Source organism: Lagenorhynchus albirostris, chromosome 6 (assembly GCF_949774975.1).
Source record: "Lagenorhynchus albirostris chromosome 6, mLagAlb1.1, whole genome shotgun sequence".
NCBI lineage: Eukaryota > Metazoa > Chordata > Mammalia > Artiodactyla > Delphinidae > Lagenorhynchus > Lagenorhynchus albirostris.
In genome coordinates this window covers 9,266,954-9,291,240 of record NC_083100.1, presented here as the reverse complement: position 1 = coordinate 9,291,240, position 24,287 = coordinate 9,266,954, and the positions used below count along the sequence as shown (strand labels likewise).

The 24,287-nt window shown below is 41.2% G+C and overlaps 2 protein-coding genes across 9 annotated transcripts in view; one reads left to right on the top strand and one right to left on the bottom strand.

The window, feature by feature from the left end:
- Positions 1–12,119, top strand: part of FBXO36 (F-box protein 36) — a 100,780-nt gene extending 88,661 nt beyond the window's left edge. Inside the window, exon 4 of the mRNA XM_060151923.1 lies at positions 9,918–12,119. Within this exon, the coding sequence (XP_060007906.1) occupies positions 9,918–10,106 (189 nt within the window). The 3' untranslated portion in view covers positions 10,107–12,119. The remainder of the gene's footprint in view (positions 1–9,917) is intronic.
- A 7,152-nt stretch (positions 12,120–19,271) lies between these two features.
- SLC16A14 (solute carrier family 16 member 14) overlaps positions 19,272–24,287 on the bottom strand; it is a 35,679-nt gene continuing 30,663 nt past the window's right edge. For 7 of the 8 annotated variants that reach the window (XM_060151919.1, XM_060151917.1, XM_060151916.1 and 4 more), the window contains 2 exons: positions 22,591–22,655; positions 19,272–22,020 (listed from right to left, as the gene is read on the bottom strand). In XM_060151919.1, the coding sequence (XP_060007902.1) occupies positions 21,832–22,020; positions 22,591–22,655 (254 nt within the window). In that variant the 3' untranslated portion in view covers positions 19,272–21,831. Of the gene's footprint in view, positions 22,656–24,287 lie in introns of all 8 variants that reach the window. The other variant, XM_060151913.1, reaches the window with a different exon arrangement.

Below are 24,287 nucleotides of genomic sequence, written 5' to 3'. Positions count from 1 at the left end.
CAATGTCTTGCAGCAACTCAGGCTATTAGAGACTCCACCGTCTTGTAACTGAACCATCTGAAGCACGTGGTGTCCTTAGTCACTGCGGCAGGGAAGAGACAGCTGAGGTTCATGCCCTCTGTTTTGATACAGCATTTCTACTCATAGTCCTTTGGCCAGAACGAATTACACGGCCCCACGTAACTGCGTGGCACAGGGAGATGTGGGAGAAGAGAGGGAATACTTGGTTAGCGTCACGGTCTCTGCCACAAACTGGAAATCCCGAACAAAGCAGTGTGTACGTTAAGATTCATATAATGAAGATAGTATCATAATAGTATTTTTTCCTCAAATACAGTTACCTGCTTTAACATCTTCCATACTAGAAAAAAGAGACCTTAATTTTTCATTTCTCCTCTTTTCTGTGTTTCTTGGGACTGTGTTTTCTGAACATGTGTCTGGCTTTAGAAACCAACTCAGAACCAAAGACTACACTATGCTTATAAAATACTTTTCCTGTAAAGAACTGAGTTTCTTTCTCTCTTTCACCCTCTGAGATGTCTATTTTACACCCTCTTCTCTCTCCCCAAGTCTCTGTATCCCACCTTCTTCCTCACTCTTAACTGATGTTGAGTCTTCTTATTTCAATGAGAAACTAGAAGCAGTCATAAGAGAATGGCCTCCCAGGCCACTCGCCAGTTCTGCTGGCGCCTCGTTCTGCTTTACTTCCTGTTGCAGGTGATAAATTCTCCCTGTTATCATCCATGGCCACGCCTCCACTTGTGGATTTCACTCCCCTCACCTATTCAACAACTTGGCTCAGCAGTTACCCCTCTTCACCATGCATCACTGCATCATTAATTTTACCCCTCTGCTGGATCATTTCCATCAGCACATAAACATACATTTAAAAAAAAATTGCCTTGACCTCACTCCCCATTCTTTTCTTAAAGCAAAATTCCTCAAGCATTCTCTGTACTTGCTATTTCTACTTCCTCTCCTGTTCTTTCTTGGACTCACTCTAGCCAGGCATCCATCCCCACTAAGCCACTGACACTTCTCTTGTCGAGGTTGCTATTGTCCATCACCTTGTAAAATACACCAGTTTTTTTTTTTTGAAAGATTTTTTTTTTGATGTGGACCACTTTTAAAGTCTTTATTGAATTTGTTATAACATTGCTTCTGTTTTTTATGTTTTGGTTTTTTGGTTGCGAGGCATGTGGGATCTTAGCTCCCTGACCAGGCATCGAACTTGCACCCCCTGCATTGGAAGGTGAAGTTTTAACCACTGGACCACCAGGGAAGTCCCACCAGTCAGTTTTTAATTCCCATCTTATTGCACTTTTCAGCAGCATTTACACATTTCATTATTCTCCAGGTTTTCTTTGCTCTTCTCAGTCTCCCTGGCTGAAAACTTTATGCCCTGACTGCTTAATGCTGGAATGTCCTAGAGCACTTCCTTGGGCCATTTTCTCTATCTACAGTCACACTGAGATGATAGCTTTAAATATTATTTACATGCAGCTAATTTTCAAACATACGTTTCCAGCCCTGAGTTGCCCTTTTGAACTCCTAACTTTTATATCTCATTGCATGCTCAATGCTTCCTCCTAGATCTAGCAGTATAGACATCTCAAATTTAACACATCCAAACCAGACCTCTGAATTTCCCCACACACATACTTATTTACAAATTCTAATTCTCCCACAGTCTTATTTTTCTGTCCTTGGCAACATTCACGCAGCTGCTCAAGCCAAAAACTCGTCCTTAATTCTTCTTTTTCCTCTTCCTTCTCATCTAATTCATTATCAAGTGGTATGAGCTCTACCTTCAAAATATATCTATCATCTGACTCTGTCTCGCCTCCTGCCTGGCCACCATCCTCATATCTTCCTGGATTTTCTAGAAAGAACTCCACAGTAGATTTGCTTTCACCTCATGGGAATAGCAGCGTACTTTCATCATTTTGCCTCAGGACTATGTCAGTTCTCCAGCTGAGTCATACTTACATCACAGAGATATTGATACTGTCACCTTCCTACATGCTGGTCTGCATTGGTGACATCATGCTGATGAGCCGGAGTAGCAGATACCTTGGATGCCTTGGTGAGATCGTAGATGTCAGGGAGCTGGCGCAGTGGTTGGGAGTCTGCCTGCCGATGCAGGGGACGCGGGTTCGTGCCCCGGTCCGGGAAGATCCCACATGCCGCGGAGCGGCTGGGCCCGTGAGCCATGGCCGCTGAGCCTGCGCATCCGGAGCCTGTGCTCCGCGACGGGAGAGGCCACAACAGTGAGAGGCCCATGTACCACACACACAAAAAAAGAAGTACAAACTACTCAGGCTTCCCTGGTGGCGCAGTGGTTGAGAGTCTGCCTGCCGATGCAGGGGACGCGGTTTCGTGTCCCGGTCCGGGAAGATCCCACATGCCGCGGAGCGGCTGGGCCTGTGAGCCACGGCCGCTGAGCCTGCGCGTCCGCAGCCTGTGCTCCGCAACAGGAGAGGCCGCAGCAGTGAGAGGCCCGCGTACAACAACAACAACAAAATAATACTTTAAGGGGCTTCCCTGGTGGCACAGTGGTTGAGAGTCCACCTGCCGATGCAGGGGCCGCGGTTTCGTGTCCCGGTCCGGGAAGATCCCACATGCCGCAGAGCGGCTGGGCCCGTGAGCCATGGCCGCTGGGCCTGCGCGTCCGGAGCCTGTGCTCCACAATGGGAGAGGCCACAGCAGTGAGAGGCCCGCGTACCGCAAAAAAAAGAAAAAAAAAAAAATTGAGAGGCCTGCCATCTCAATGCGTTATCTAGAATCCGTTGCCTTATTGTAATTTCCTATCCTAAGAAAACAGCACAGCTCTTTGTGGATATTTTTAGTTTTAAGGTAACATACAGCACATTTGAGTTTGCTTCTCTGATTCATTTACCAAATAGTCCATAAAGCTGCCAGTTTTAAATGGGGCCCAGCTTGCAGTGTAAGCAGCTGAGTCACTGGCTCCTTGTGATCCAGCAGATTTCATGGTGCTCAGAGCGTCTGTGGCCTGTATGGCCATGGTCTATCTGGATCCTTGCTGAAAGTTATGGCATGCGTCATCAGGAAAATTACACCTCGTACCTCCAGGGTTTTAGAGTAAAGGCATGGATGCTTTTACAGATAACTGCTCTGCTATTGAGAAACAGCTCTTGGATTTCTGTGGGGCAAAGGCTAATGTTTTGCCTAGATGGTCAAAGTCTTGAAAAGAACAAGATTTGGAGATTAATGAGGAGTTTTGGGGAAGAGGTATTTGGGTGGACTTTTCAGAATAAGCCAAAGAATCAAGGTATTTGTGTCCCATGTGACTGCTCACCAAAGAGCACTCAGTGCCGAGGATGCTTCCAGTAATGAGATGATAAGGTGGTTTGCTCTATGGGTGTCAGTCAGCTCCTTTCCCCAGCTGGGCTCATAAACCAAATACCCAGGTGGCAAGGATGGAAATTGTGCATGGACTCAACCACATGAGTCTCTTATTTTCAAGATTAACCTGCCCACTGTCACAGGAGAGGCAATGCCGAGTCCCCAGGAAGGCGCCATGCTCCAGGGGGTCCAATCAGTAAGGAGGCGGTAGGTCAGTTACACTGGACGCTTGTCACCAAGGAGAAAGCAGCGATGTGTCCTCCCTGGATGGGTTACGTCTTCTGGGTGTGGCTCGGCTTTGTGGCACGCCATGCTCCTTCAGCAGCATTGTGTGCAAACTGACCAAATGCCTTATTTTTCCATCGTCATAGCCCGTACAAGATTGCTTCAGATTATTTTGCTGAAATAAATTCATTTATTAAACAAGTAGACATAAATAAATACGGTAATGAGTACACAATTTCCTGCTCTTAGCTTGCGTACTCCACTGTCTAGAAATACTTGTCCTCACGGCTTCTTGGAGGCGCTTAATCCCTCATCAGCTAATGGACAACACTTTACAACGTTGGAGCGCGGTCTTACAGGATGTATTATATGGTCTCGGTCACTGGCCAGAATGTGGTCCTGTTTCTTCTGTAGCTACAATCAAAGGACGGAAGTGGGAGTATCATCTCAGAATCATACATAGTCACCCATGTGAAAAAGTGTTGTTTCCTTCTCCACAACTTAGGCTTCTAGTAGGTAAGGGATCTTGATAGTCAAAGAATGAATAGTTTCGCCTAAAGAACAACAATGACTCCATTGAACTAGAAATTAAAAGAATGAAGAGTGCTCCCAGGCTATCTGGGGCTCCTAATGCCACTGAACAAACAGGCAAAAAAAAAAAAAAAAATCCCCAAATGGGCATTACTGTGTTGGCTCTGGTGATTAATCATGTTTATTACAGAAAAATAGAGTTGCTTGTTCACAGTGGAATTACAGAGAAGTATTTCTGGAACCCGGACCATCCCTGCAAGTGCTTTTTTTTTTCTTTTTCTTTTCTTGGGGGTGGCTGCACTGCGTAGCTTGCAGGATCTTAGTTCCCCAAGCAGGGAGGAATCCCCTGGGATGGAACCCCTGGCCCCTGCGATGGAAGTGCAGAGTCCTGACCACTGGACAGCCAGGGATTTCCCTCTGTGAGTGCCTTCTAATACTGGCCTGTTCAATGGCAAAACTTATTTAAAGAAGACTAAAGCATCTTCTACCTGAGAGATCAAGAAGTACTCACACCCAGCAGGAACCGGAGACGGTTTGGATCACCTCAGCAGGTATAGCAGCTTGACCAGTTGAGGTGCTGGCTGAGAACAAAAGGATGGTGGAAAGGGTAGTAGAATGAGAAAATTACAAACACAACTCCTGCTTGTGACCAGTTGCAGAACCTAGGACTATAGTAGCTGCCTATATTTTCTTCCTCACCCAGTGATATGTACATGTTTAAAAAATTTATTTATTTTTCGCTGCGTTGGGTCTTCGTTGCTGCGCGCGGGCTTTTCTCTAGTTGCAGCGAGTGGGGGCTACCCTTCGTTGCGGTGTGCGGGCTTCTCATTGCGGTGGCTTCTCTTGTTGTGGAGCACGGGCTCTAGGCGCGCGGGCTTCAGTAGTTGTGGCACACAGGCTCAGTAGTTGTGGCGCATGGACTTAGTTGCTCCACGGCATGTGGTATCTTCCTGGACCAGGGCTCGACCCCGTGTCCCCTGCATTGGCAGACGGATTCCTAACCACTGCACCACCAGGGAAGCCCTGATATGTACATTTATATGTAAACCAATATTTTCCTCTTTCCCTTTCTTCTATTATTTTATACAGGGCAAGTCGGTACTGGTTAACTTTATAATTCTAGGATACAAAGATGAACTGGGATTAACTAGAGGTAACAAACACTACCCAGAGGTTTGTAGTGACTGCTGGGATTTGGCGGGAGTGGGGTGGAGGTGAAGGCAGAGAATAAACGCATTGTCACCGTATGAGGGGCAGTTGCTTTGCGTTAGGTAGAGCATTGCTACTGCCGTCATTGGGAAGCTTACGTGTGAGAGGAAGGGTCTCTATGTGTGAGAAGAAGGGTCTGTATGGATAAGAACAGCCAGGAGGTCAGACAGAGGAGACATGCAGTGGGCTGGCTGGCTTCACGCCCGTTTGAGCTCCCTCACACTACACGGAGTTGCCTTTGTGTGCTGTGAAGGTAAGAAAGATAAAAGCTACATTTCATGGATGCCTTTGCAAGTAGTGTCTTGGGCGTAGCCTGGGCTCTGTCAAGTAGACCCACGTGCAAGAGTCTTGGAAGGAAGATGTGAGCCAGGTGGGGCAGCCTCCGTGCTTTTCCTGCCAGCATGGCGCTGAGGCCTGTAGGGGAGGTTCTAGGGTCCGGTCCAAGGCGTTAGCACATCTTTAGGTGCTGAGTGTTGGGGAGCAGAAGCAGTGAGATTTCCACTAGAACAGTCTGGGTTTCTTGTTTCATTTTTTAATCTGACTACTGATTTTTTTTTTTTTTTTGCTGTATGCGGGCCTCTCACTGTTGTGGCCTCTCCCGCTGCAGAGCACAGGCTCCGGATGCGCAGGCTCAGCAGCCATGGCTCACGGGCCCAGCCGCTCCGCGGCATGTGGGATCTTCCCAGACTGGGGCACAAACCTATGTCCCCTGCATCGGCAGGTGGACTCTCAACCACTGCGTCACCAGGGAAGCCCTGATTTTTTTTAAAATTAAGTTTTATTGGAGTATAGTTGCTTTACAATGTTGTGTTAGTTTATGCTGTACAGCAAAGTGAATCAGCTACATGTATACATACCTCCACTCTTTTTTGGATTTCCTTCCCATTTAGGTCACCACAGAGCACTGAGTAGAGTTCCTGTGCTATACAGTAGGTTCTCATTAGTTATCTATTGTATATTTTTTAATTTTTTAAAAATGTTTTTGGAATAGACAAAGTCTTTATAGGCATATAAACAAAGGCAGAAACCATATATAAAAGACTATTAGGGCTTCCCTCGTGGTGCAGTGGTTAAGAATCCACCTGCCAGTGCAGGGGGTACGGGTTTGAGCCCTGGTCCGGGAAGATCCCACATGCCGTGGAGCAACTAAGCTCATGCGTCACAACTACTGAGCCTGTGCTTTAGAGCCCACGAGCCACAACTACTGAGCCCGTGTGCCACAACTCCTGAAGCCCACACGCCTAGAGCCCGTGCTCCACAACAAGAGAAGCCACCACAATGAGAAGCCTGTGCACCGCAACAAAGAGTAGCCCCTGCTTGCTGCAACTAGAGAAAGCCTGCACGCAGCAACGAAGACCCAACGCAGCCAAAAATATAAATAAATAAATTAATTAATTTTGAAAAAGACTATTAGATTTGATTCTATCCCCGTAAACAAAATTAAAAAAATTTTTAATTTGCACATGTAAAAGTAATAACCCTTGACTGCCTGGAGGGGTGGGATAGGGAGGGTGGGAGGGAGGGAGACGCAAGAGGGAAGAGATATGGAAACATATGTATATATATAACTGATTCATTTTGTTGTAAAGCAGAAACTAACACACCATTGTAAAGCAATTATACTCCAATAAAGATGTTACCAAAAAAAAAAAAAAAGTAATAACCCAAACTTTAGAAAGAAAATAAGCAACATATGATTAACTTTGCAGAATTATTATAAATTGGTAAGTAAAAGACTAATAATACCGTAATACAAAAATGAACAGAGATTATGAACAATTAGCAAAAGAGGAAATACAGAAATCAACAAAGTTCGACAAAGCAATCTCATAAGTAAACAAAGAAATGTAAATTAAAAGAAGACACCTTTATAGCCAACGAAGTCTGAGGATTTATTTTGCATGGTGATGCTCTGTTTACACTACTCTAGGAATTATAAGTCAGTAAACACTTTCTACAGGATACTTTAATGGTATATATTCAATTCTTTTGAAAAGTTAAATTTTTAAGAATGTACTTTAAAGAAAATCATGTATTAATAAACATATATGTAACAAGGGTATTTATAGTAGAATTATTTTTGATCATTAATTATCTATTTTATACATCTAGCTGCTGTTATTCCTGGCTGTAGAGCATTGAACGTTTCCCTCTGGTTTTACTAGATATTCTGTGAGCTTCCTATTGCCTGTACTGAATCCCTCTCAGCTTAAACAACATAGAATATGTTCTGTGGTCTGAAACAAGGGGCCCTGTCCAGTACCATAGGTGTTCCATACAGTTTGGATGGATGGATGAATGGAGGAATGAATAGGCTATTGAAAATTGTGGGGCAGCTTATCTCCACACTAAATGGACCAAACTATAGTCACTTTAGTTTGTATTTCTCTTTTCTATTTCTTCCCTTATTGTTAGTTTCGCAACCCGTTGTTCTCTGCTTTCACTACTCTGCCTCTGATGGCATCAACCAGCCTTCTAATTTGCTGTGTCTAGACTGCTGAGGGCTAAAGGCTGTACACGAAACTAAAACAAATTCTAAGGAAAGGAAGAATGATTAGTGAGTGTAGGCCTTTTCTGCAGAACCCGCCCCCCCGCCTTTCTAAATAGAGCCCAACTGGATTCAGTATTTTGGAGTTGGAGGGACTTTACCATGCCTGTCTGCTTCTCCTATTTAAGTGTTAAAGTTGCCCTCTAATTTTAAATAGTGAAATAATTAGTTCAACCTAATTTTTGTCAGTCAGATCAACTCTCTTTATTATTCACAGACACAGGGTCTGCACAGATCATTATCCATAGATAATCTTGTTTCCCACCATTATTGACCTTCCAGCGGCCCATCTGCTTCTTGTGTTTCTTTGCCTCCTTGTAAGAGGAGTCTTCGTGAGTTGCTCCAGGGGGCCGTGTCTGGGAGGGTCTGAGCAGGAAGCAGGAGCCTCAGCCCACAAGCTCTGCGCCGCTCCCCGCCCCCCACCAGTTTAAAGGAACTGTGGGCTCCTTAATGATCCTCTGTCATGCCTATTCTTTCCACTGCTGGATTTTCACATGTGACAGGAGAATCAGGTTGGTGATGAACTTCCCTGAGCGCACAATTGGCACAGGAAGGATGGAGCCAGGAAGTGTTCTGGGGCCCACGTGAGACCCTTCTTTGAGCACATTTCATATTACCGGAGTTATCACTACGCAGCGTCAAATATCCAAGCACCTTTCAATGTTCCTAGTCTTGCATACAGGTACCAAAAAGTCACGGCTATCTCTAAGGTCGGAAATAATACATGTAATGGAAGCTTTAACTTTAGGAAAGATTTGGGGGCATGGAAGCAAGGGATTAGGAAATCTCCTGTTAAGAGTGCTTAGTAGCAGAAGACTGATGGGACTTCCCTGGTGGTCCAGTGGTTAAGACTCCACGCTTCCATTGCCGGGGATGTGGGTTAGATCCCTGGCTGGAGAACTAAGATCCCACATGCCCAGCAGTGCGGCCAAAAAAAAAAAAAAAAAAAAGTAGCGGGAGACTGATGAACATAGTTGCCGTAAATGAAAATGATAGTGACGATTGAAAAAGTCCTAGTAGGAAATCTTGGGTAAATGGAAGCCGAACTCTGGCAGCTTTGAATTTGGAGGGAGGGCAAAGTGGTCTTGTGCAGATATTGGGCCAGAGGGGTCTTGTCTGTCCTTAACTTCATGGCCCTCAGGTAAAGGCCCAGACTGCAGAAGAACATCCCTGGGAAGATTATTCCCAGAGAACGACTCCCTTTGCCATGTGTCTGGCAGGCTTGGGGAGCGACTGCATCTTGTAGGCCACTCTGTTGCATGGTGTGATGTCATGCATGCAAAGGACTCCGAATAAAACATGAGGACGGGACCCTGGCACCAGGAATGTGTAAATTTTAGGTGTGCTGGTTGGCAGTCTCCGAGGGCTGCTTGTCCTCTTCAATGCGGTTCGCTACTGAGTAGCCCGCAGTGACCTACGGTGTCCGCTGTACAAGCCCGGGGAGAGGTGACTCAAGCAAGGGTTAAACATGAAGCTGAGCAGGAGTTAGCAACGCTTTTCCTCGAGAAACTGCTGCAGCCCTCGGTGAAGACCAGTTGACCACACCATTATCAGCCTGTTACGTGGCTAACTGGAAGTTCACCACATAATGTTGCGTGTGTAAACTTAACCATATCATGTTGTATGTGTACTGTTTATAACTGTGTCACATTTTGCATCTTTTTTTTTAAACTTTTTATTTTATATTGTAGTATAGTTGATTAACAATGTTGTGTTCGTTTCGGGTGTACACCAAAGTGACTCAGTTATACATATACATGTATCTATTCTTTTTCAAATTTTGCATCTTAAATGAGATCAGGACTTGATTTATTCCCTTAATCGAATATTGCTTCATCCTTTAGATACTTGTGCACTTGCCTCTCCTCAAAGAGGAAGTTTCTGGAGTCAGAACTGTGTCTGGTACACCTTTGTGCACCCGTGGTGTTTCCTCCGTTGTCTCACAGGCAGCAGGGGTTGGATAGTGATGTTGTGAGTGAGTGAACTTTTCCTTAACCCATGTATGATGTCACCCACCTCTGACTTTTTCCACCCACAGTTGTGCACGTCAGGCAAACTGTGGGAGCAGATCGTCCAGTCTGCCTGTGACCACATCACCCCAGAAATGAGAGCCTTGGCTCAGGAAATGGGCTGGAGACAGATGTTCTTCACCAACAAGCTGCAGCTCCAGCGGCACCTCCGCAAGAGGATACAACAACAAGGAAGCCAGAGGAGCAGTGAGCTCTAGGGTCACACATTCCTACCTGCAGGAGAGTTGAGGCACGGCTGTGTTTTCCATCTGTGTCCAAACCTCTTCTGCTGCCTTTGATTAAGAACTAAGGTTTTGTTGATTCAAGAAGCCATAGAGTACTTGCACACAAATGCAGCACACCGCCTCTGCTGGGCTTTGCCCGAACCACGGTCCCTGCCACAGGGAGGGTCAGCTCATGGCCCCAGCACAGGGGCAGCAGGACAGGAGGCGCCCATGCCCTGCCACCCATCAGAAAAGAGGCTTCTGCTGTATGGTAACAAACAATAAATGATTATTAGCAGGTTTTTATTACGTATGTATTTTATCTAGGCGTTGGAAAGGGGAACACGGCTTTTGAATTATTTCCTGGTGTCTGTCATCTGAATCCATCCATGAGTAGGTGGCTGCGTATCCCCATAGGGAACTGTGAGGGGACAGGGGCAGCGGGAGACACTCCTGCTGAGTGCAGCTGCCTTCCTGACTCTGCTCCGCTAAGATGGTATTCAGGTCCCCCACCCTCGGGACCCGGGATGCCAGGCTCCATCCCCCCACGTGAACAGCCTCTGATCTGGCCCTGGGACATGGCCGGAGAGAATTCTAGACATTCTGCTTGCAGACCTCGTGCAGAGTCCAACTTCCCAGGACTTTACGTTGTCAAATAAACCCATAAATATTTCTAAGAGAGGTGCGGCTTCCCCAAAGAAATGTGGACAGTTACCGCTATTATAACAGGGATTTTTTGGGGGGAGGGTGTTTGATTTTTATTTTATAAAAATTTTATATAAAATTTTATTGTATAAAAATTTTAATACAATTTTTAAAGGTTACTTTCCACTTACAGTTATTACAAAATATTGGCTATATTCCCTGTGTTGTACAATACATCCTTGAGCCTATCTTATACCTGATAGTTTGTACCTCCTTCTTCCCCACCCCTGTATTGCCCCTCCCCCTCCCCATCCCCACTGGTAACCACTAGTTTGTTCTCTAGATCTGTGAGTCTGCTTCTTTTTTGGTTATATTCACCAGTTTGTTGTGTTTTTTAGATTCCACATGTGAGTATAACAGGGAATTTTTAAAACACAGGCTGTGGGTAACTGAGTGAAAACCCAAGTACATTTTGTATTCTGTTAAGTTGGCAGAGGGGCAAAAGTGGTACAGTTTTAGGGGAGAAAATTCTACCTCCCTGAGATGGGTTATTTAACAATTGTTTTCTTCCTACTTTCTCATGGCAATTAAGTACCCAGACAAGGCACTCACAGCAGCAAATAGTCTCGTGACTCCTTTTAGGCTACAGAGCAAAGTAGCTCTCAACCTCCCATCACCTTATCAACGCCATGAGCTCTTCCTGCCTGCAATCTCCACTTCGCTACATAGAAAAATAATGCCCTCCCAACCCCGCGCTTGCCTCCCGCTAGAGGAACTTCCTGTGATGCCCTGGAATCTCCCAAATGGTGGGGAAGAAGGGGACTTTGGCTGTCCTCCCCCCCTCACTCCTTCTGGAACAGCTCCATAGCCATAGCTTAATGACAGATTCTTTCTTTTCTGTTTTACTAAACCTGGATTCATATCAGATCAGACTTTAACCCCCATCCACACACCCTTAACACTCAGTCTTGGATTTCCAGGGACATCTGTGAAATCAAATGCAGTCTCCTTCCTGCAGATGAAGAGCCTGTCAAAGTTGTGTCTGGTGGCTGGCAGGCAGGCAGAGGGCCCATGCTTCTGTGCGGCTCCCGCTGCCTCGTTTCGCCCGGAAGTTACAGACTTCACTCCGGGCCAGGTTTTCAGTGACAGGTTAATACCACGTGTATACGGCAGCTGTGTGTGTGCACAGCATAACTGCGTAGATACCAAATTACAACCCATTTGTAACATCGATGCAAAATGCCAACAGCTTAAAAAATTTCATGTGTAATGTTTTATCAACTGAGTTCTGAAAGCTTATGGGCATGTATAATAATCTAGATTCAACATGAATCAGTAAGAACACATATATGGCCATTTGAAAACTTACTATCTATATAAAAGATAAGATAAATATAGATGCTAAAAGCTAAATAATTAAAAATGAGTTGTTAATATGTTGGCTACTTTAAAGTAATAGTTAAATAGCATAGGTTATTAGATTATTTCAATAATTATTTGTCCTCATAATTTGAGTGCCTTATTACCTTATTATAATTATTTTTACTAAAATAGGAGCAGTATCATCAACCTAAAATCCTGCGCGGCACCAGCACTCCCAGTGGTCTATCATTTTGCCTCTCTCTCCCGCCTCAATAGGGAGGCGGTGATGGTTTGCCTCTCTGCCTCTGTTGACAGCTTTCATGTGGACGGATAAATCTGCTTCGTTCATGACATATTTCAGAGTAAAATGTCACAGCATTTTATACTTTTGCCTTTTCTCATCTCTTCACTCAAAAGCGTTTCTACTCGGCTCTCATTCACCATTGTAATTGTAAAAGTAAAATACTGATATTTTCTGATGATTTATATATTTAGTGTTATAAGAACAATCTATTATTTTTTTTAATTAATTAATTTATTTATTTTTGGCTGCGTTGGGTCTTCATTGCTGCGTGCAGGCTTTCTCTAGTTGAGGCGAGCGGGGGCTACTCTTCCTTGCGATGCACGGGCTTCTCATTGTGGTGGTTTCTCTTGTTGCAGAGCACGGGCTCTAGGCACACAGGCTTCAGTAGTTGTGGCACGCGGGCTCAGTAGTTGTGGCTCACAGGCTCTAGAGCGCAGGCTCAGTAGCTGTGGCACGTGGGGTTAGTTGCTCCATGGCATGTGGGATCTTCCTGGACCAGGGCTTGAATCCGCATTGGCAGGCGGATTCTTAACCACTGTGCCACCAGGGAAGTCCAAGAACAATTTATTAACAATAGCAAATGTGAATATTTAATTTATAAACTAAAAAATAAATACATTCTACTCAATGTCAACTTCTATTGCTGCTTTTTTTCCTGAACAGGTTGGCATAGTACATGCATTAAACCTCGATTATACGGAATCCACAATGTTTTGTTTTATTGAGTAGGGCCAAGAATTTAGGCTGTGATTATATTTGGGGGAGGGGTGGGAAGCAGGGGTCGGGTCAAATCACTAGTTACCACTTGTTGCTGTTTTCTGAGCTGCTTGTGTACAAGATGGTCATCAGCCCTCATTTATTACCCAAACCAACTGCCCAGCTGCTGAAGAATAATATCAAAAGACCTTACATAAAACATCTGTGCAGCATAGTTTTTTGCTCTGAGCTTTAGTGTAATGACCTCTATCTTCAGTTTGTGTTGTGATATGATACAGTGTGAGAGAGAATCCAAGCTTTTCGACTCTGAACAGTTGGCTTCCACTTGAAATGGATGCCTTTGGCTGGATGTTAAATAGTATGGTTGGACCATACTAAAGAAAGGTGTGCACCTGCAGTTAAAAGCATTCTATTACGTAGCAGGTCATTTTACAAAGTAAAATTAACATCTTAGCTTTACATGTTTATTGTTTTGAAATGAGATCGTCCGTACACGGGGATAGCATTCTTTCACCCTGGCAACATGGAACCCTCAGGGATGGGAGCTACGAAGGACTTGCTGTTTCCTGCTTATCACGTTCCCTCAAACAGAGATCTTCATTCAGAAAAGCTATTTTCCATTGGGAAATCTGTTCTGCCCATCCAGAAAGTCTGAGAGCCATAGATCATGGTCACGGACTGAGTTGGAATAACCTTAGGAACAATAATAATAATAGCAACTTCCATTGATTGTCTACTGGTTACCAAGAAATAAACAGGTAGTAACTGATTTAATTCTTACGGCAACCCTTGAAGGTAAGTGATGATATTTCTGTCTTATAGACCAGGGGTCTATAAACTATGGCATACATCTAATCTAACCAGCCACCTGTTTCTGTATATGAAGTTTTATTGTGCCACGGTTTATGACACACAGTGACAGAGTTAGATAGCCACAATATAGACTGTATGGCCGGCAAAGCCTAAATAATTCTCAGGGAGGGCAAGTTAATTTTCCAAAGGTTTTATGACTAATAAGTGGTAAAGCTGAGATTCAACTCTATGCCTACTGAGTCTATGTTCTTAACCACAAACGCCACACCACCTCTCCTTTCAGAGCCAAAACCACGTTTGGCCAGTGCAACTTGAAAAGGTGATGGAATTTGCCCAAGGTCATATTTGAAATTATAAAGGGGAGGACCTTGAGTGTACTATGAGAGACCATACTAATTTAGTTGGCCAGAGAATGTTCCAAGCTTTTGATGAACTAAATTATTGCCCATTTTTCTATAAATAAATATTGTAAACTTATTTAAATACTAATAAATAAATTCTTCTTCAAGGCCCTTACATGCTCTTAGGGAAAACCAGGGAAAGGACTGAATAACAGAGTGGAACATGGCTCACTGGGACCTTCCCAAACTCAGTCCTCTCTTCTTCCTGATACTTTCCTCCACTGGGGACCAGGCCTTCCCAAGGAACTCGCACCTCTTTCCACTTCACCTGACAATGGAAGAGGCTACCCAGTGCCAGTTTGAGACCTTCGGCCCGACTCTCTCTGTTTTCATTGTCAGAAGTCCACACAGTTCATCTGTAGCATCTTTAATGCATTGCCAGTGATCTGCTCTCTGCCCTGACTCAGTTTCCCTTTCTTAGACGCTGATGGCTCATTAGCTTTAAAAAAGGGAGATTAGAAATCTCGTTCTTAGCTCACAGCTGCACCATCTAAGCCTAAACATGAAGAAAAAGATGAATCAGAAATCTACTAAAAAAGTGTAAATATGAAACAAAATATGACTCAAAAGCTATCTATTCCACGGCTTTATCATGTTAAAATTTTACCTTTTTGGTACCTTCTAAGTTGTGGCATCATTTTAAGAGACATCATTCAGAGTCTAAAGAAAGAGGAATTGAATATTTTAAATGTAAATGTGATGAGTTCATTAAAAGCCAAAAATGGATTGTTATAGCTTTTCAACCCAGAGAGGCAAAGCCATTGAAGTACCCTGCAGGGTAGGTGACTGTGCAGGGTACTTCGTCACAGGAAGTGCCTCTGGCACCCAGAGAAAGACATGTAAGCCTTACAGCTGACACCGCTGAATGCTGGCTGGCTGGAGAGTCCGCAGAAGAAATTACAGCAGCGCCACTTTGTAATGATACAGTAGCTTGTCAGATCAAAGATTCAGCTGCAAACGGGAAGGCTGAGTTAATATCTTCTCTGCAGAATCGTACTTCTGTCTCACAAATGGACAAATCAATAGATGTGGCTGGACTCGCTGTTTTGCTTGTGTTCATCTAGTTACACACCAACTAGACAAAGATCTTTTATGTGAATGCTTGGAAGGAAACACAAGGGGTGCTGAACCATTCAAAATACTGAATAACTTGATTCACTCTCGTGGTTGATCCTGGAGCAGCTGTGTTTAGGTTTGCACTGATGGTGCAGCAGCAGTGGTGGGTGCTGCTAATGTCTCGGCACGAGTCAAAGCCATGCCACCAAAACGCACCAGAGGTCATTGTATTTTTCATTGCTATGCTTGCGGTCAAATAATGGCCAGATTCACTTAGGGACATCCTTGAGGAAACAGTAAAAATGACGACCTTTTATGAAGTCTTTACTCTTGACTGCACATCTTTTTAATATCCTGCATGACAAAATTGTTACCAAGCCAAACTTGGGTCCACTTGAGCAGCAAAGCCAATCTACTGACAACCCGGTTGTGGTGAAGGAAAGTGCAGTGTTTATTGCAGGGTACCACGCAAGGAGAACAGGCAGCTCATGCTTAAAAAACCCCAATTCTGATAGCTTTCGGGGAAGGGTTTTTAAAGACAGTGTGAGGGAAGGGGTCACAGGGTGTGTGGTCAGCTCACGCACAGTTCTCTGATTGGTCGATGGTGATGTAATAGGATGAAGTTTTGGGAATCTCAGTCATCAACCTTCTGGTTCCAACTCGTCTGGGGTCTACACTGCTGGTGGTCAGCATGCAGTTAACTTCTTCCACCTGGTGGGGGTTTTAGTATCTGCAAAACAACTTAAGGATATGGCTTGGGAAATTATCTATAGCCCTTGATGAAGAACTAAAGGTCCTTGACTTTGTTTTATGGCTAACCCATTATTATTTTTGACTTGCTTGACTGCTTTCCTTTCTTTCTGCATTTTCTCAGTTCTCTGATTAAATATGCTCTTTGGAACGCAGGGAAGGCCTAGCAGGCTAGAGCTTTTTTACAAATAAGAGGTGAGGGATGTGGGGTGGGGGTGGGGGGGGTGTCCCTGGGAAGGCCCTGCAGGATCCTGCTTGGTTTCGAAATGGAAAATATGCACAAGGCACATCAGCTGCAAATCGAAGTCCATCGGTTGTCTTGAGGAAAAGCACTTGTGTAACTGAGTTGCAAACTCAACTATGGATTTTTCGTGAAATACCATGTTTATGTTTGGCAGATACATTATTGAAAATGAGACTGTCACTTCAAGAAAAATAACTGCAGTATTTGTTGCCAATGATAATATTTAAGCTTTCCAAAGGAAATAAGAATTCTGGAAAACTTATATCAACCTCCATGAGCTTGTCCACTTCCCAGTTGAGATATAATTCACATATCATAAAATTCACCCTTTTAAAGTACATAATTCAATGGTTTTTATATATTCAAAAATTTGTGAAACTATCACCATTATCTAGTTTTGTCACCCCCAAAAGATACCACGTGCCAATTCCTCTCTCCTCCTAGCCTCTGGCAACCACTAATACACTTTCTGTCTATGGATTTGCATATTCTGGACATTTCATATAAATGGAACCACACAATTATCATATGATTTAAAAAAATATTGTTTGAGATATGAAAACATTTGGAAGATCTACAAAACTCAGTAGATTAGTATTTTCCAAATTACTAAAGCATTATGTTACAAAATCCTAAATGGGCAAAAGAGTCATTCACAGTGCAAAACAGGCTTTTAATGTAACGTTTTACAAAAAGTTATATGATATGGTGTCAGATTACACAGTGCAAATAACCTTTAAGAAATACCACTTGTTGAGTTTTGTTGTGGTATCAAAAAAAAACAACCACACTACAATTATCTGAAAAGACTATTAAAATAAATACTCCTCTCTTTCCAACTACATATAGGTATGAGGCTGAATTTCCTTCATATATGTCAATCAAAACCATATATCAAAACAGATTGAATGTAGAAGCAAACATAAGAACACAGCTGTCTTCTATTGTGCCAGATATTAAAGAAATTGGCAAAAATGTAAAAAAATGCTGCTATTCTTACTAAAAAAATTTTGGGAAATATGGTTACTTTTCAAAAAAATGTTATTTGTACTAACATAGTAGGCTCTTTATTATTTTAAAATGAAGCAATACTAAATAATTTTAAAAATTTCTCAGTTTCACTTTCTAATATGGTAAATATCAATAAGATACAGCCTACAAAAACAAAAGATCTTTGGGACTTCATTGGTTTTCAGGACTGTAGCATGGACCTGAGACCCAAAAGTTTGAGAACTGTAAGTTTAGCACTTGTCTGCATCTTTCATTTGACAAACAGACATACCTTAGGGATAGTTCTGCATTCGTTTTATTGAACCTCTCTGTGTCTTTTATATTATTAATTACAGTTTCATTTAAACAGGTTACAAGTCTCATCTCCCTTAGCTTTGTTATTGCATCATCACTTCCAGCAATAGCAGCTTCCTCTGCACGCGGGCCAGTCGAGGGCAGGCACTTGGCATCAGCCTGCCTTGTTCTAATAGGAGCCCAGTTTACATCTGTTGAATGGAAAGAGACTAGGGAGACAGACAGTGGAATAAAAATACTATACACTAGGAGTGCTCCATGGATAGTAATTAATCAGAATGTCATATGCATAAAAGGAGATAATCAATGTGAGGGAGTCAGGAAAAGCATTTGAAATTGATTGGAGGTAGGGTACAATATTACACACTATGGGCAAAAATTAGAAGCACCTAAATGGCTAACAATTGGGAATTTGTTTCTAAAACATTATAGTTTATACAATCATTAAAAATGATGTTGCAGATAGGTATTTGCCATCTGGAGTTTTTTTGACTTAAACTGACCGTTTTTCCTCCCTCCTCTCTGCCTCATCTCCTCACCCCTTAAAAAAAGAGTTGACAGAATAACATTATCAAAACTGTGTTTAATGCCTCAGTTGTGTTGGAGTGAAAAAAATGGTTGAGACCACTGTACTGAAGATGCACATCTACTGATACGGAAAGATGTCCTTGATAGAGTGTTCATGCAAAGAACAAATTATAATTTGCTTTATAATTTATAATAAAATTTAATTATAAATTATACTTTAAAAGTATAAAATTGTTTTTGAGAAACACATGCACAAACAGTAAAAGGGTATAAAAGGTATTGCAATGATTATATCTGGGTACTGGAAGTACATTTAAATTTTTTCTTCTTATTTTTACACTCACTTCAATATACTAATATATACTTATTTGCTTACCAAATTCAGTGTATTAATAAACATGTAACATAATACTTTTGTAACAGGAAAACAAATTATTTTTAATTTGTTAAAATATAACAGAGCTCTCAAGCTTCTCTTTATCAAGGTGTTACACTAGTAGTCATTTATCAAAAGAAAAAAACAATGCTAATAAACTCATTTTGGCTTTTTCAAAAAAAAGAAAGAAATTGATTGGAATGTTTTACACTCAAATATGCTGAGAGCTGGTCTCCAGTTTTAGTGAGCATAAAAGTCAACTGATAAGCTTATTTATTGGGTTGGCCAAAAAGTTCTTTTGGGTGTTTCTGTGACATCTTATGAAAAACCCGAACGAACTTTTTGGCCAGTCCAATACAAGGCAGATATCTTGGTCCCATCCTCCAAGATTCCAATTCATTAGGTTTTAAATAGCCCCAGGAATCTGTATTTAAAACAATTTCGGATACAAGTTTTAAATTGAAAAATCCTCATGTGCATAAGGGAAAAAGTCAGGCCCACCCCAGAGCCCAAACTTCCCTCCCCAGAGCTGAACACTGTTAATGTTTCCTTCTGTTTCCTTCCAGAAATGTTCTATATATATATATATATATATATATATATATATATATATATACAAGCCATATGAATAACCTTTTTTGTAGTTAGCAAAAATGTAATTGGGGGTACATTAAACATGTCTTGCTTTTTTTCTCTTAGCAATATATCTTGGATACTGTTGTCTAATTTTACATATGAATCGGTCTTTTTTTTTTTTTTAACAGTTGCATAAATACCATACTCTAACAGTTCCCATTGATGGACATTTAAATTATTTCCAGTCTTTTATATAACAAACAATAAATCAAAAAATCCTTGTTCATTTGTCTTTGTTCATATGTAGGAAAAAATTTTAGAAATGCAGTTGCTGGATTATAGGGTGTGTGCATTTTAAATTTTGTAGCTGAACTTGGCCCTTCTAACAATCACGCTCAGTGATTCTCTCTCGGTGGTTTTATAACCATACCTAGAGAAAAACTCTTCCAGGGGAAAGAACCAAACAGATAATTATCACTTATATTTTAGGAGTTTTCCTCTTAAAGATAAGAAAATAAAGATTTTGTACAAAAACTCACTGACCATCTTTAAAGAGGACAAAATTTATTTAGTTTTATGTAAATAAAAAGTATTTGGATATGTGAGGGGAAACCTATAAAGCACATAACAAATATACAATCAACCCTATATATCATCAGGATACATTTAAACAGGAAATAATGTATTTGCTGTAATTCTTTATAAGCATTCTCTTTTTTTTCTGTTGGCAACATGAATATTGCAAGTAGGTTTTACTTTTGTCTTTGTAAAGCAGGGACTTGATTTGGTAGAGATCACCACTTCTAAAAATATGGTAAATCAACAAACAACTGGACAGACTGAACATAAGCAGGTCTCACTTGGATATTTAACTAAAGCTGGGTCATTGGATAAAAAGTTCGTATTTGTGATGCACAACTAGTAGTGCAAGCATCAAAATGCATCAGCTGTATAGCACCATTCCCAGTATTTAACACCGCCTCTTGTTAATTTGGTATTGTCAGTAAATAAAAGTAAGGGAGTAATGTAGTCAGTTTTAAAACACACAACATGTTTTTCAATCTATCATCCTAGTTTAATGGTAAATATATAGAGAGAAAAACGTTGCCTCAGCATTTAAGATTACCTTTATCAAAAACAGAGAGCTGGGTTCTTTCACAGCAGCCAAAGATGTCATGATAACAAACAGGTCATTGTGTTGGACCAAATGGAGTACGACATGCAATTTATTATCTATAATAATTTACAGGCAATTCTTGAATCATTGGAGGTAATATTGCATATGTTAGCCATGCTTTTGTTTCTCCTTTCCATTAGCCGCCTTTTATGATTATTGTTATTTTGGTGGTCCCTTTCATTACCCAACCCCTCCCACTAGATATTAGAGCAGGAAATAGTGGAGATGAAACAAAAAGGAATCGTGTCCATGTAATCACTTGTTAACAGCTCTAAAGGGTTTGGTGGAGTAAAAGACTGAAATGGATGGCTAAAATTAGGCTGGGGTAACATTCTGTGACTCCAATTACTAGTACCATTCCTGCCTCTAATTACCAAGGATAACTGAGAATGGTCTGTACTCACTTTAGATAAATTTGACCCAGGACACTGGCCATGATATTAAAGCATTTTTGTGTGTGTGTGATGAGCAAATTGTAAGTGGAAATTTAAATAGTTCTAAAATATGTGTAAACAAGTAAGGCAGCCAGAAATTTCAGAATGATTCTGGGAAGAACATTCTGCAGTGTGAAACATGTTTGGCTTAGAAAAATAGAGATCTCCGATAAAGGAAGAGCATTACGTGATATCACGGATCACAGTTATCTTCTGTTTGAAATCAATCAAGAGAACTATTTTAAAAACTGTGCTGAGCTCAGGCAGATGAACTGTCCATAGAACAGCAAGACACTGGAGAAGGGCTATTTGTTACCACTACTGCAATGTCAAGTGCACAGACATTTGGACCAAGGGCATTTTATTATCCTCACAACCTGATAGTCTCATATTTGGGATTAGTAACATGCTTGACAGACGATTTAACCACCAACTTTACATGTTAACCAGCAATTAGTTTTCTATTTTATTTACTGGGCAGGAGAAACTCAGAAAAAATTTTTTCTATAGGCCTCAGATCGTGCTCATAAACTAAGAGGCCAATGAAATGAATAAAAGTGCTTGAATCGTAGCCCTTGATTCAGTGGTTGTATGCATGAATATGACTTTCACTAAGGAGATTATTAATATTTATTTGTTAAGGTTTTGTCTCAAGGTTCAGTTTATAACTGGATAATATTGAATTAGGAGTAACGGCAAATGCTTTTCTTAGAGAAAGATTTAGAAATTGTATGCCCTAGCTGCAGAATTCTTTAATAAAAATATAAGCTGTGTTTCTTTAATTGTACCAAATATATTACCTTTGAAGTTAGAGCCTGCTTTTGTTTTACACTGGTAGATCAACAGCTCCCTGTAACAATTTCTGAAATCCAGCATAGTCTTCTGCTTAAAACCCATTTACAGGTTTTCCCCACTATCTGAAAGCAGAGTGTTCTGTGAAACCTTAACTGAAATGGCATAAAGCAAAGAAGCCATGACCTTAGGTCACATCTTGCTCATGGATGCACAAAATCGAGATCAAGTACAGATGCTCACAGACACAGTTCAAAGCTATGGCGACTTGAGGCTGAATTGCAGAATGTGGTTCCCCGGAAGGAGCCTGACGGCGCCACTCTTGCTGCTCCGGCCGAGCTGCCTCTATAAAGGTTCACAGCAAAACAAACGCTGAACGTGGTTCCCCTTTTCTTTTTGTAAAAGCGAAAATCCTCCTTGGGTTTCTTCTGGTGAGTGAAAACAGGTACTAACGTAGGTCTTTCATAAAAGCAAAGCAGTGGAAAGCGCTTTCAAAAAGCGGGGGAGACCTGTATCTGTAAGATTTCCAGAAGCACTTAGATACCTTATTTTCATCTTAAAAAGAAGTAGTTGGGTTGAAAAGCTTTAATTCTTTGTTTTAAAAACTGTTTCTAAAACCCTAGTCTTAGTGGATGATGAGATACTTTTTAGGAGGGCGTTTCTACCAATGATTTAATAGGCTGTCTTTGCAGGACACGGTCATCTCTAAGATGCATGTAGTCCTTAATGCCTCTCCCTGCACAGGAAGGCAGTGCTGCTTTCAAACGAAGCCATGACAATGGCATTTACAAACGACTGTGCCAGTTATGGGACAACGTACTTTCCCATGATATGTCACAGGCTCCTCACAGCAACCATGTGAGGTAGGCATGAGTATGGCAAAGAAATCTTACATGGGACGTAACAGGACACTACACATTTGCACCATCTATGTATTTTTTTCTGGACTGTCCTATAATTTGAATACACGGTTGAATGAGTAAAAAGAGTATTCCTACCATGTAGAGTAAACCACATATATAAAAGGAAAAATCATATTTTTGTGTGATGTCGTAGATCCACCCTACAAAACAAAAGAGAATATATTCAGTGTAAGGAAGTTGAGAAAATAAAGTCAAGAACTCAAAGCAAGCACTTATTGCTACTATAAATAATTCTCTAAGGATTTATTATATGTCATTTAATGCCCCAACCATTCATTTAGCCATTTTTGAGTCTGGGCTGTTGGAACCAGAGTTCTTGGTGCGTGGGGACAGCTGCATTTATCTTTGAAGTCACTGGGGTACTTTTAAAGGCACTGAAACAGTAGCTGGCCGACCTATAGGGAGAATCTTCTGGCCCACAGCCCTTGGGGTAACTCTCAGGCCGGCACAAAGCCAGCAGCAAAAAGTGAATCTAATGATTTTCTTTTTACACAAATATAAACACAAATCTTTTCTAAAACCTCAAAACTCTTCTGAAGAAGATTCTCGTGTATATACAAAGAGGCTGGGCAGAAGACATTTGAACTTTCATTCATTCTGAAGTAGAAGGGTAAATATCTGTTCTAGAAAGAATCAAGATTTCCAGGTTTTATAAAATTCACATTTACAGCTATAAACCTTTAATATATATATTTAAATTTGTGAAAGTTTAAATTGCCAAAGACATAGCTTTAAATGCTAACTAAATTATCAGTTCTTTAAAAAAAAATACTTTACTATTATAGTCTAATACTTTCATATAATGATCTTACCAGGGCCTGTGAGATACTACCGTATTTCATGGACTCTAAGGCACCGTGAATTACATGAGGCATCATTATCTTACGTATCGATAAAAAAGAAATAGATCATCAATTAAAATATGACTTGATATTTTCTTAGAACTTTGTACAAGGTATTCTGATTTCAGAGATGTTAACATGTGACAAAAGAGTCTCAGAACCTATGAAGCGTGATGTTTCATTCACTTCAGTTATTAATCCTAAGGATCAGTCACATGTCATGGTCCCCAATAGCCAGCTATGCAAACTGAGAGGATTAAGCTATATGCAGAATTTTATTTACGGTAAAAATGTAAATATAAGCATTCACTTTTTCCATGTCAACAAGTGCATTAATTAGCAAAGGCATAAGAAAAATATAAATGATTTCATGATCAAACACAGCATTCCATGGTCACTTTAAGAAAATGATCTTTTAAAAAGTATCTAATTGGCAAATGAACGCATACATACAACTTAGAAGCTTCTCGACCAACAAACAGCTACACAAAAGCAACTGCTAAATGTGTAAACTACTATCTCTGACTTCCTGAGGCTTATCTGTATCTCTTGTTTATTGTATCTAGTGCTTAACGCACCTGGATGAGTCAAGGCTGTCATAAAGAAAAACAAACAACAGCATTGAAAATGTATACTTTTAAAAACCCCCTCAAGAGCTATGAACCTGGATATACTTTAAAAGTAAACCAAGTTTTTGAGTTTGTTATTTGATATATAAAAGAAGAGAATACCAGAGTCCTTAGATATGGCTTAGTAAATGTTCTATCATCTTTTCTTAATTTCCAGTTTGAGACTAGAAGGACAGATAAGATTAAACATATAATCCAGAAACAGTGATTCAGCTTCAGCATTGAATCAGAAAGACACAGTGACATATGAACAAAAACACACCCAACTTCTGCTCGGTGCCACCATTTGTCAGCTGTGGAC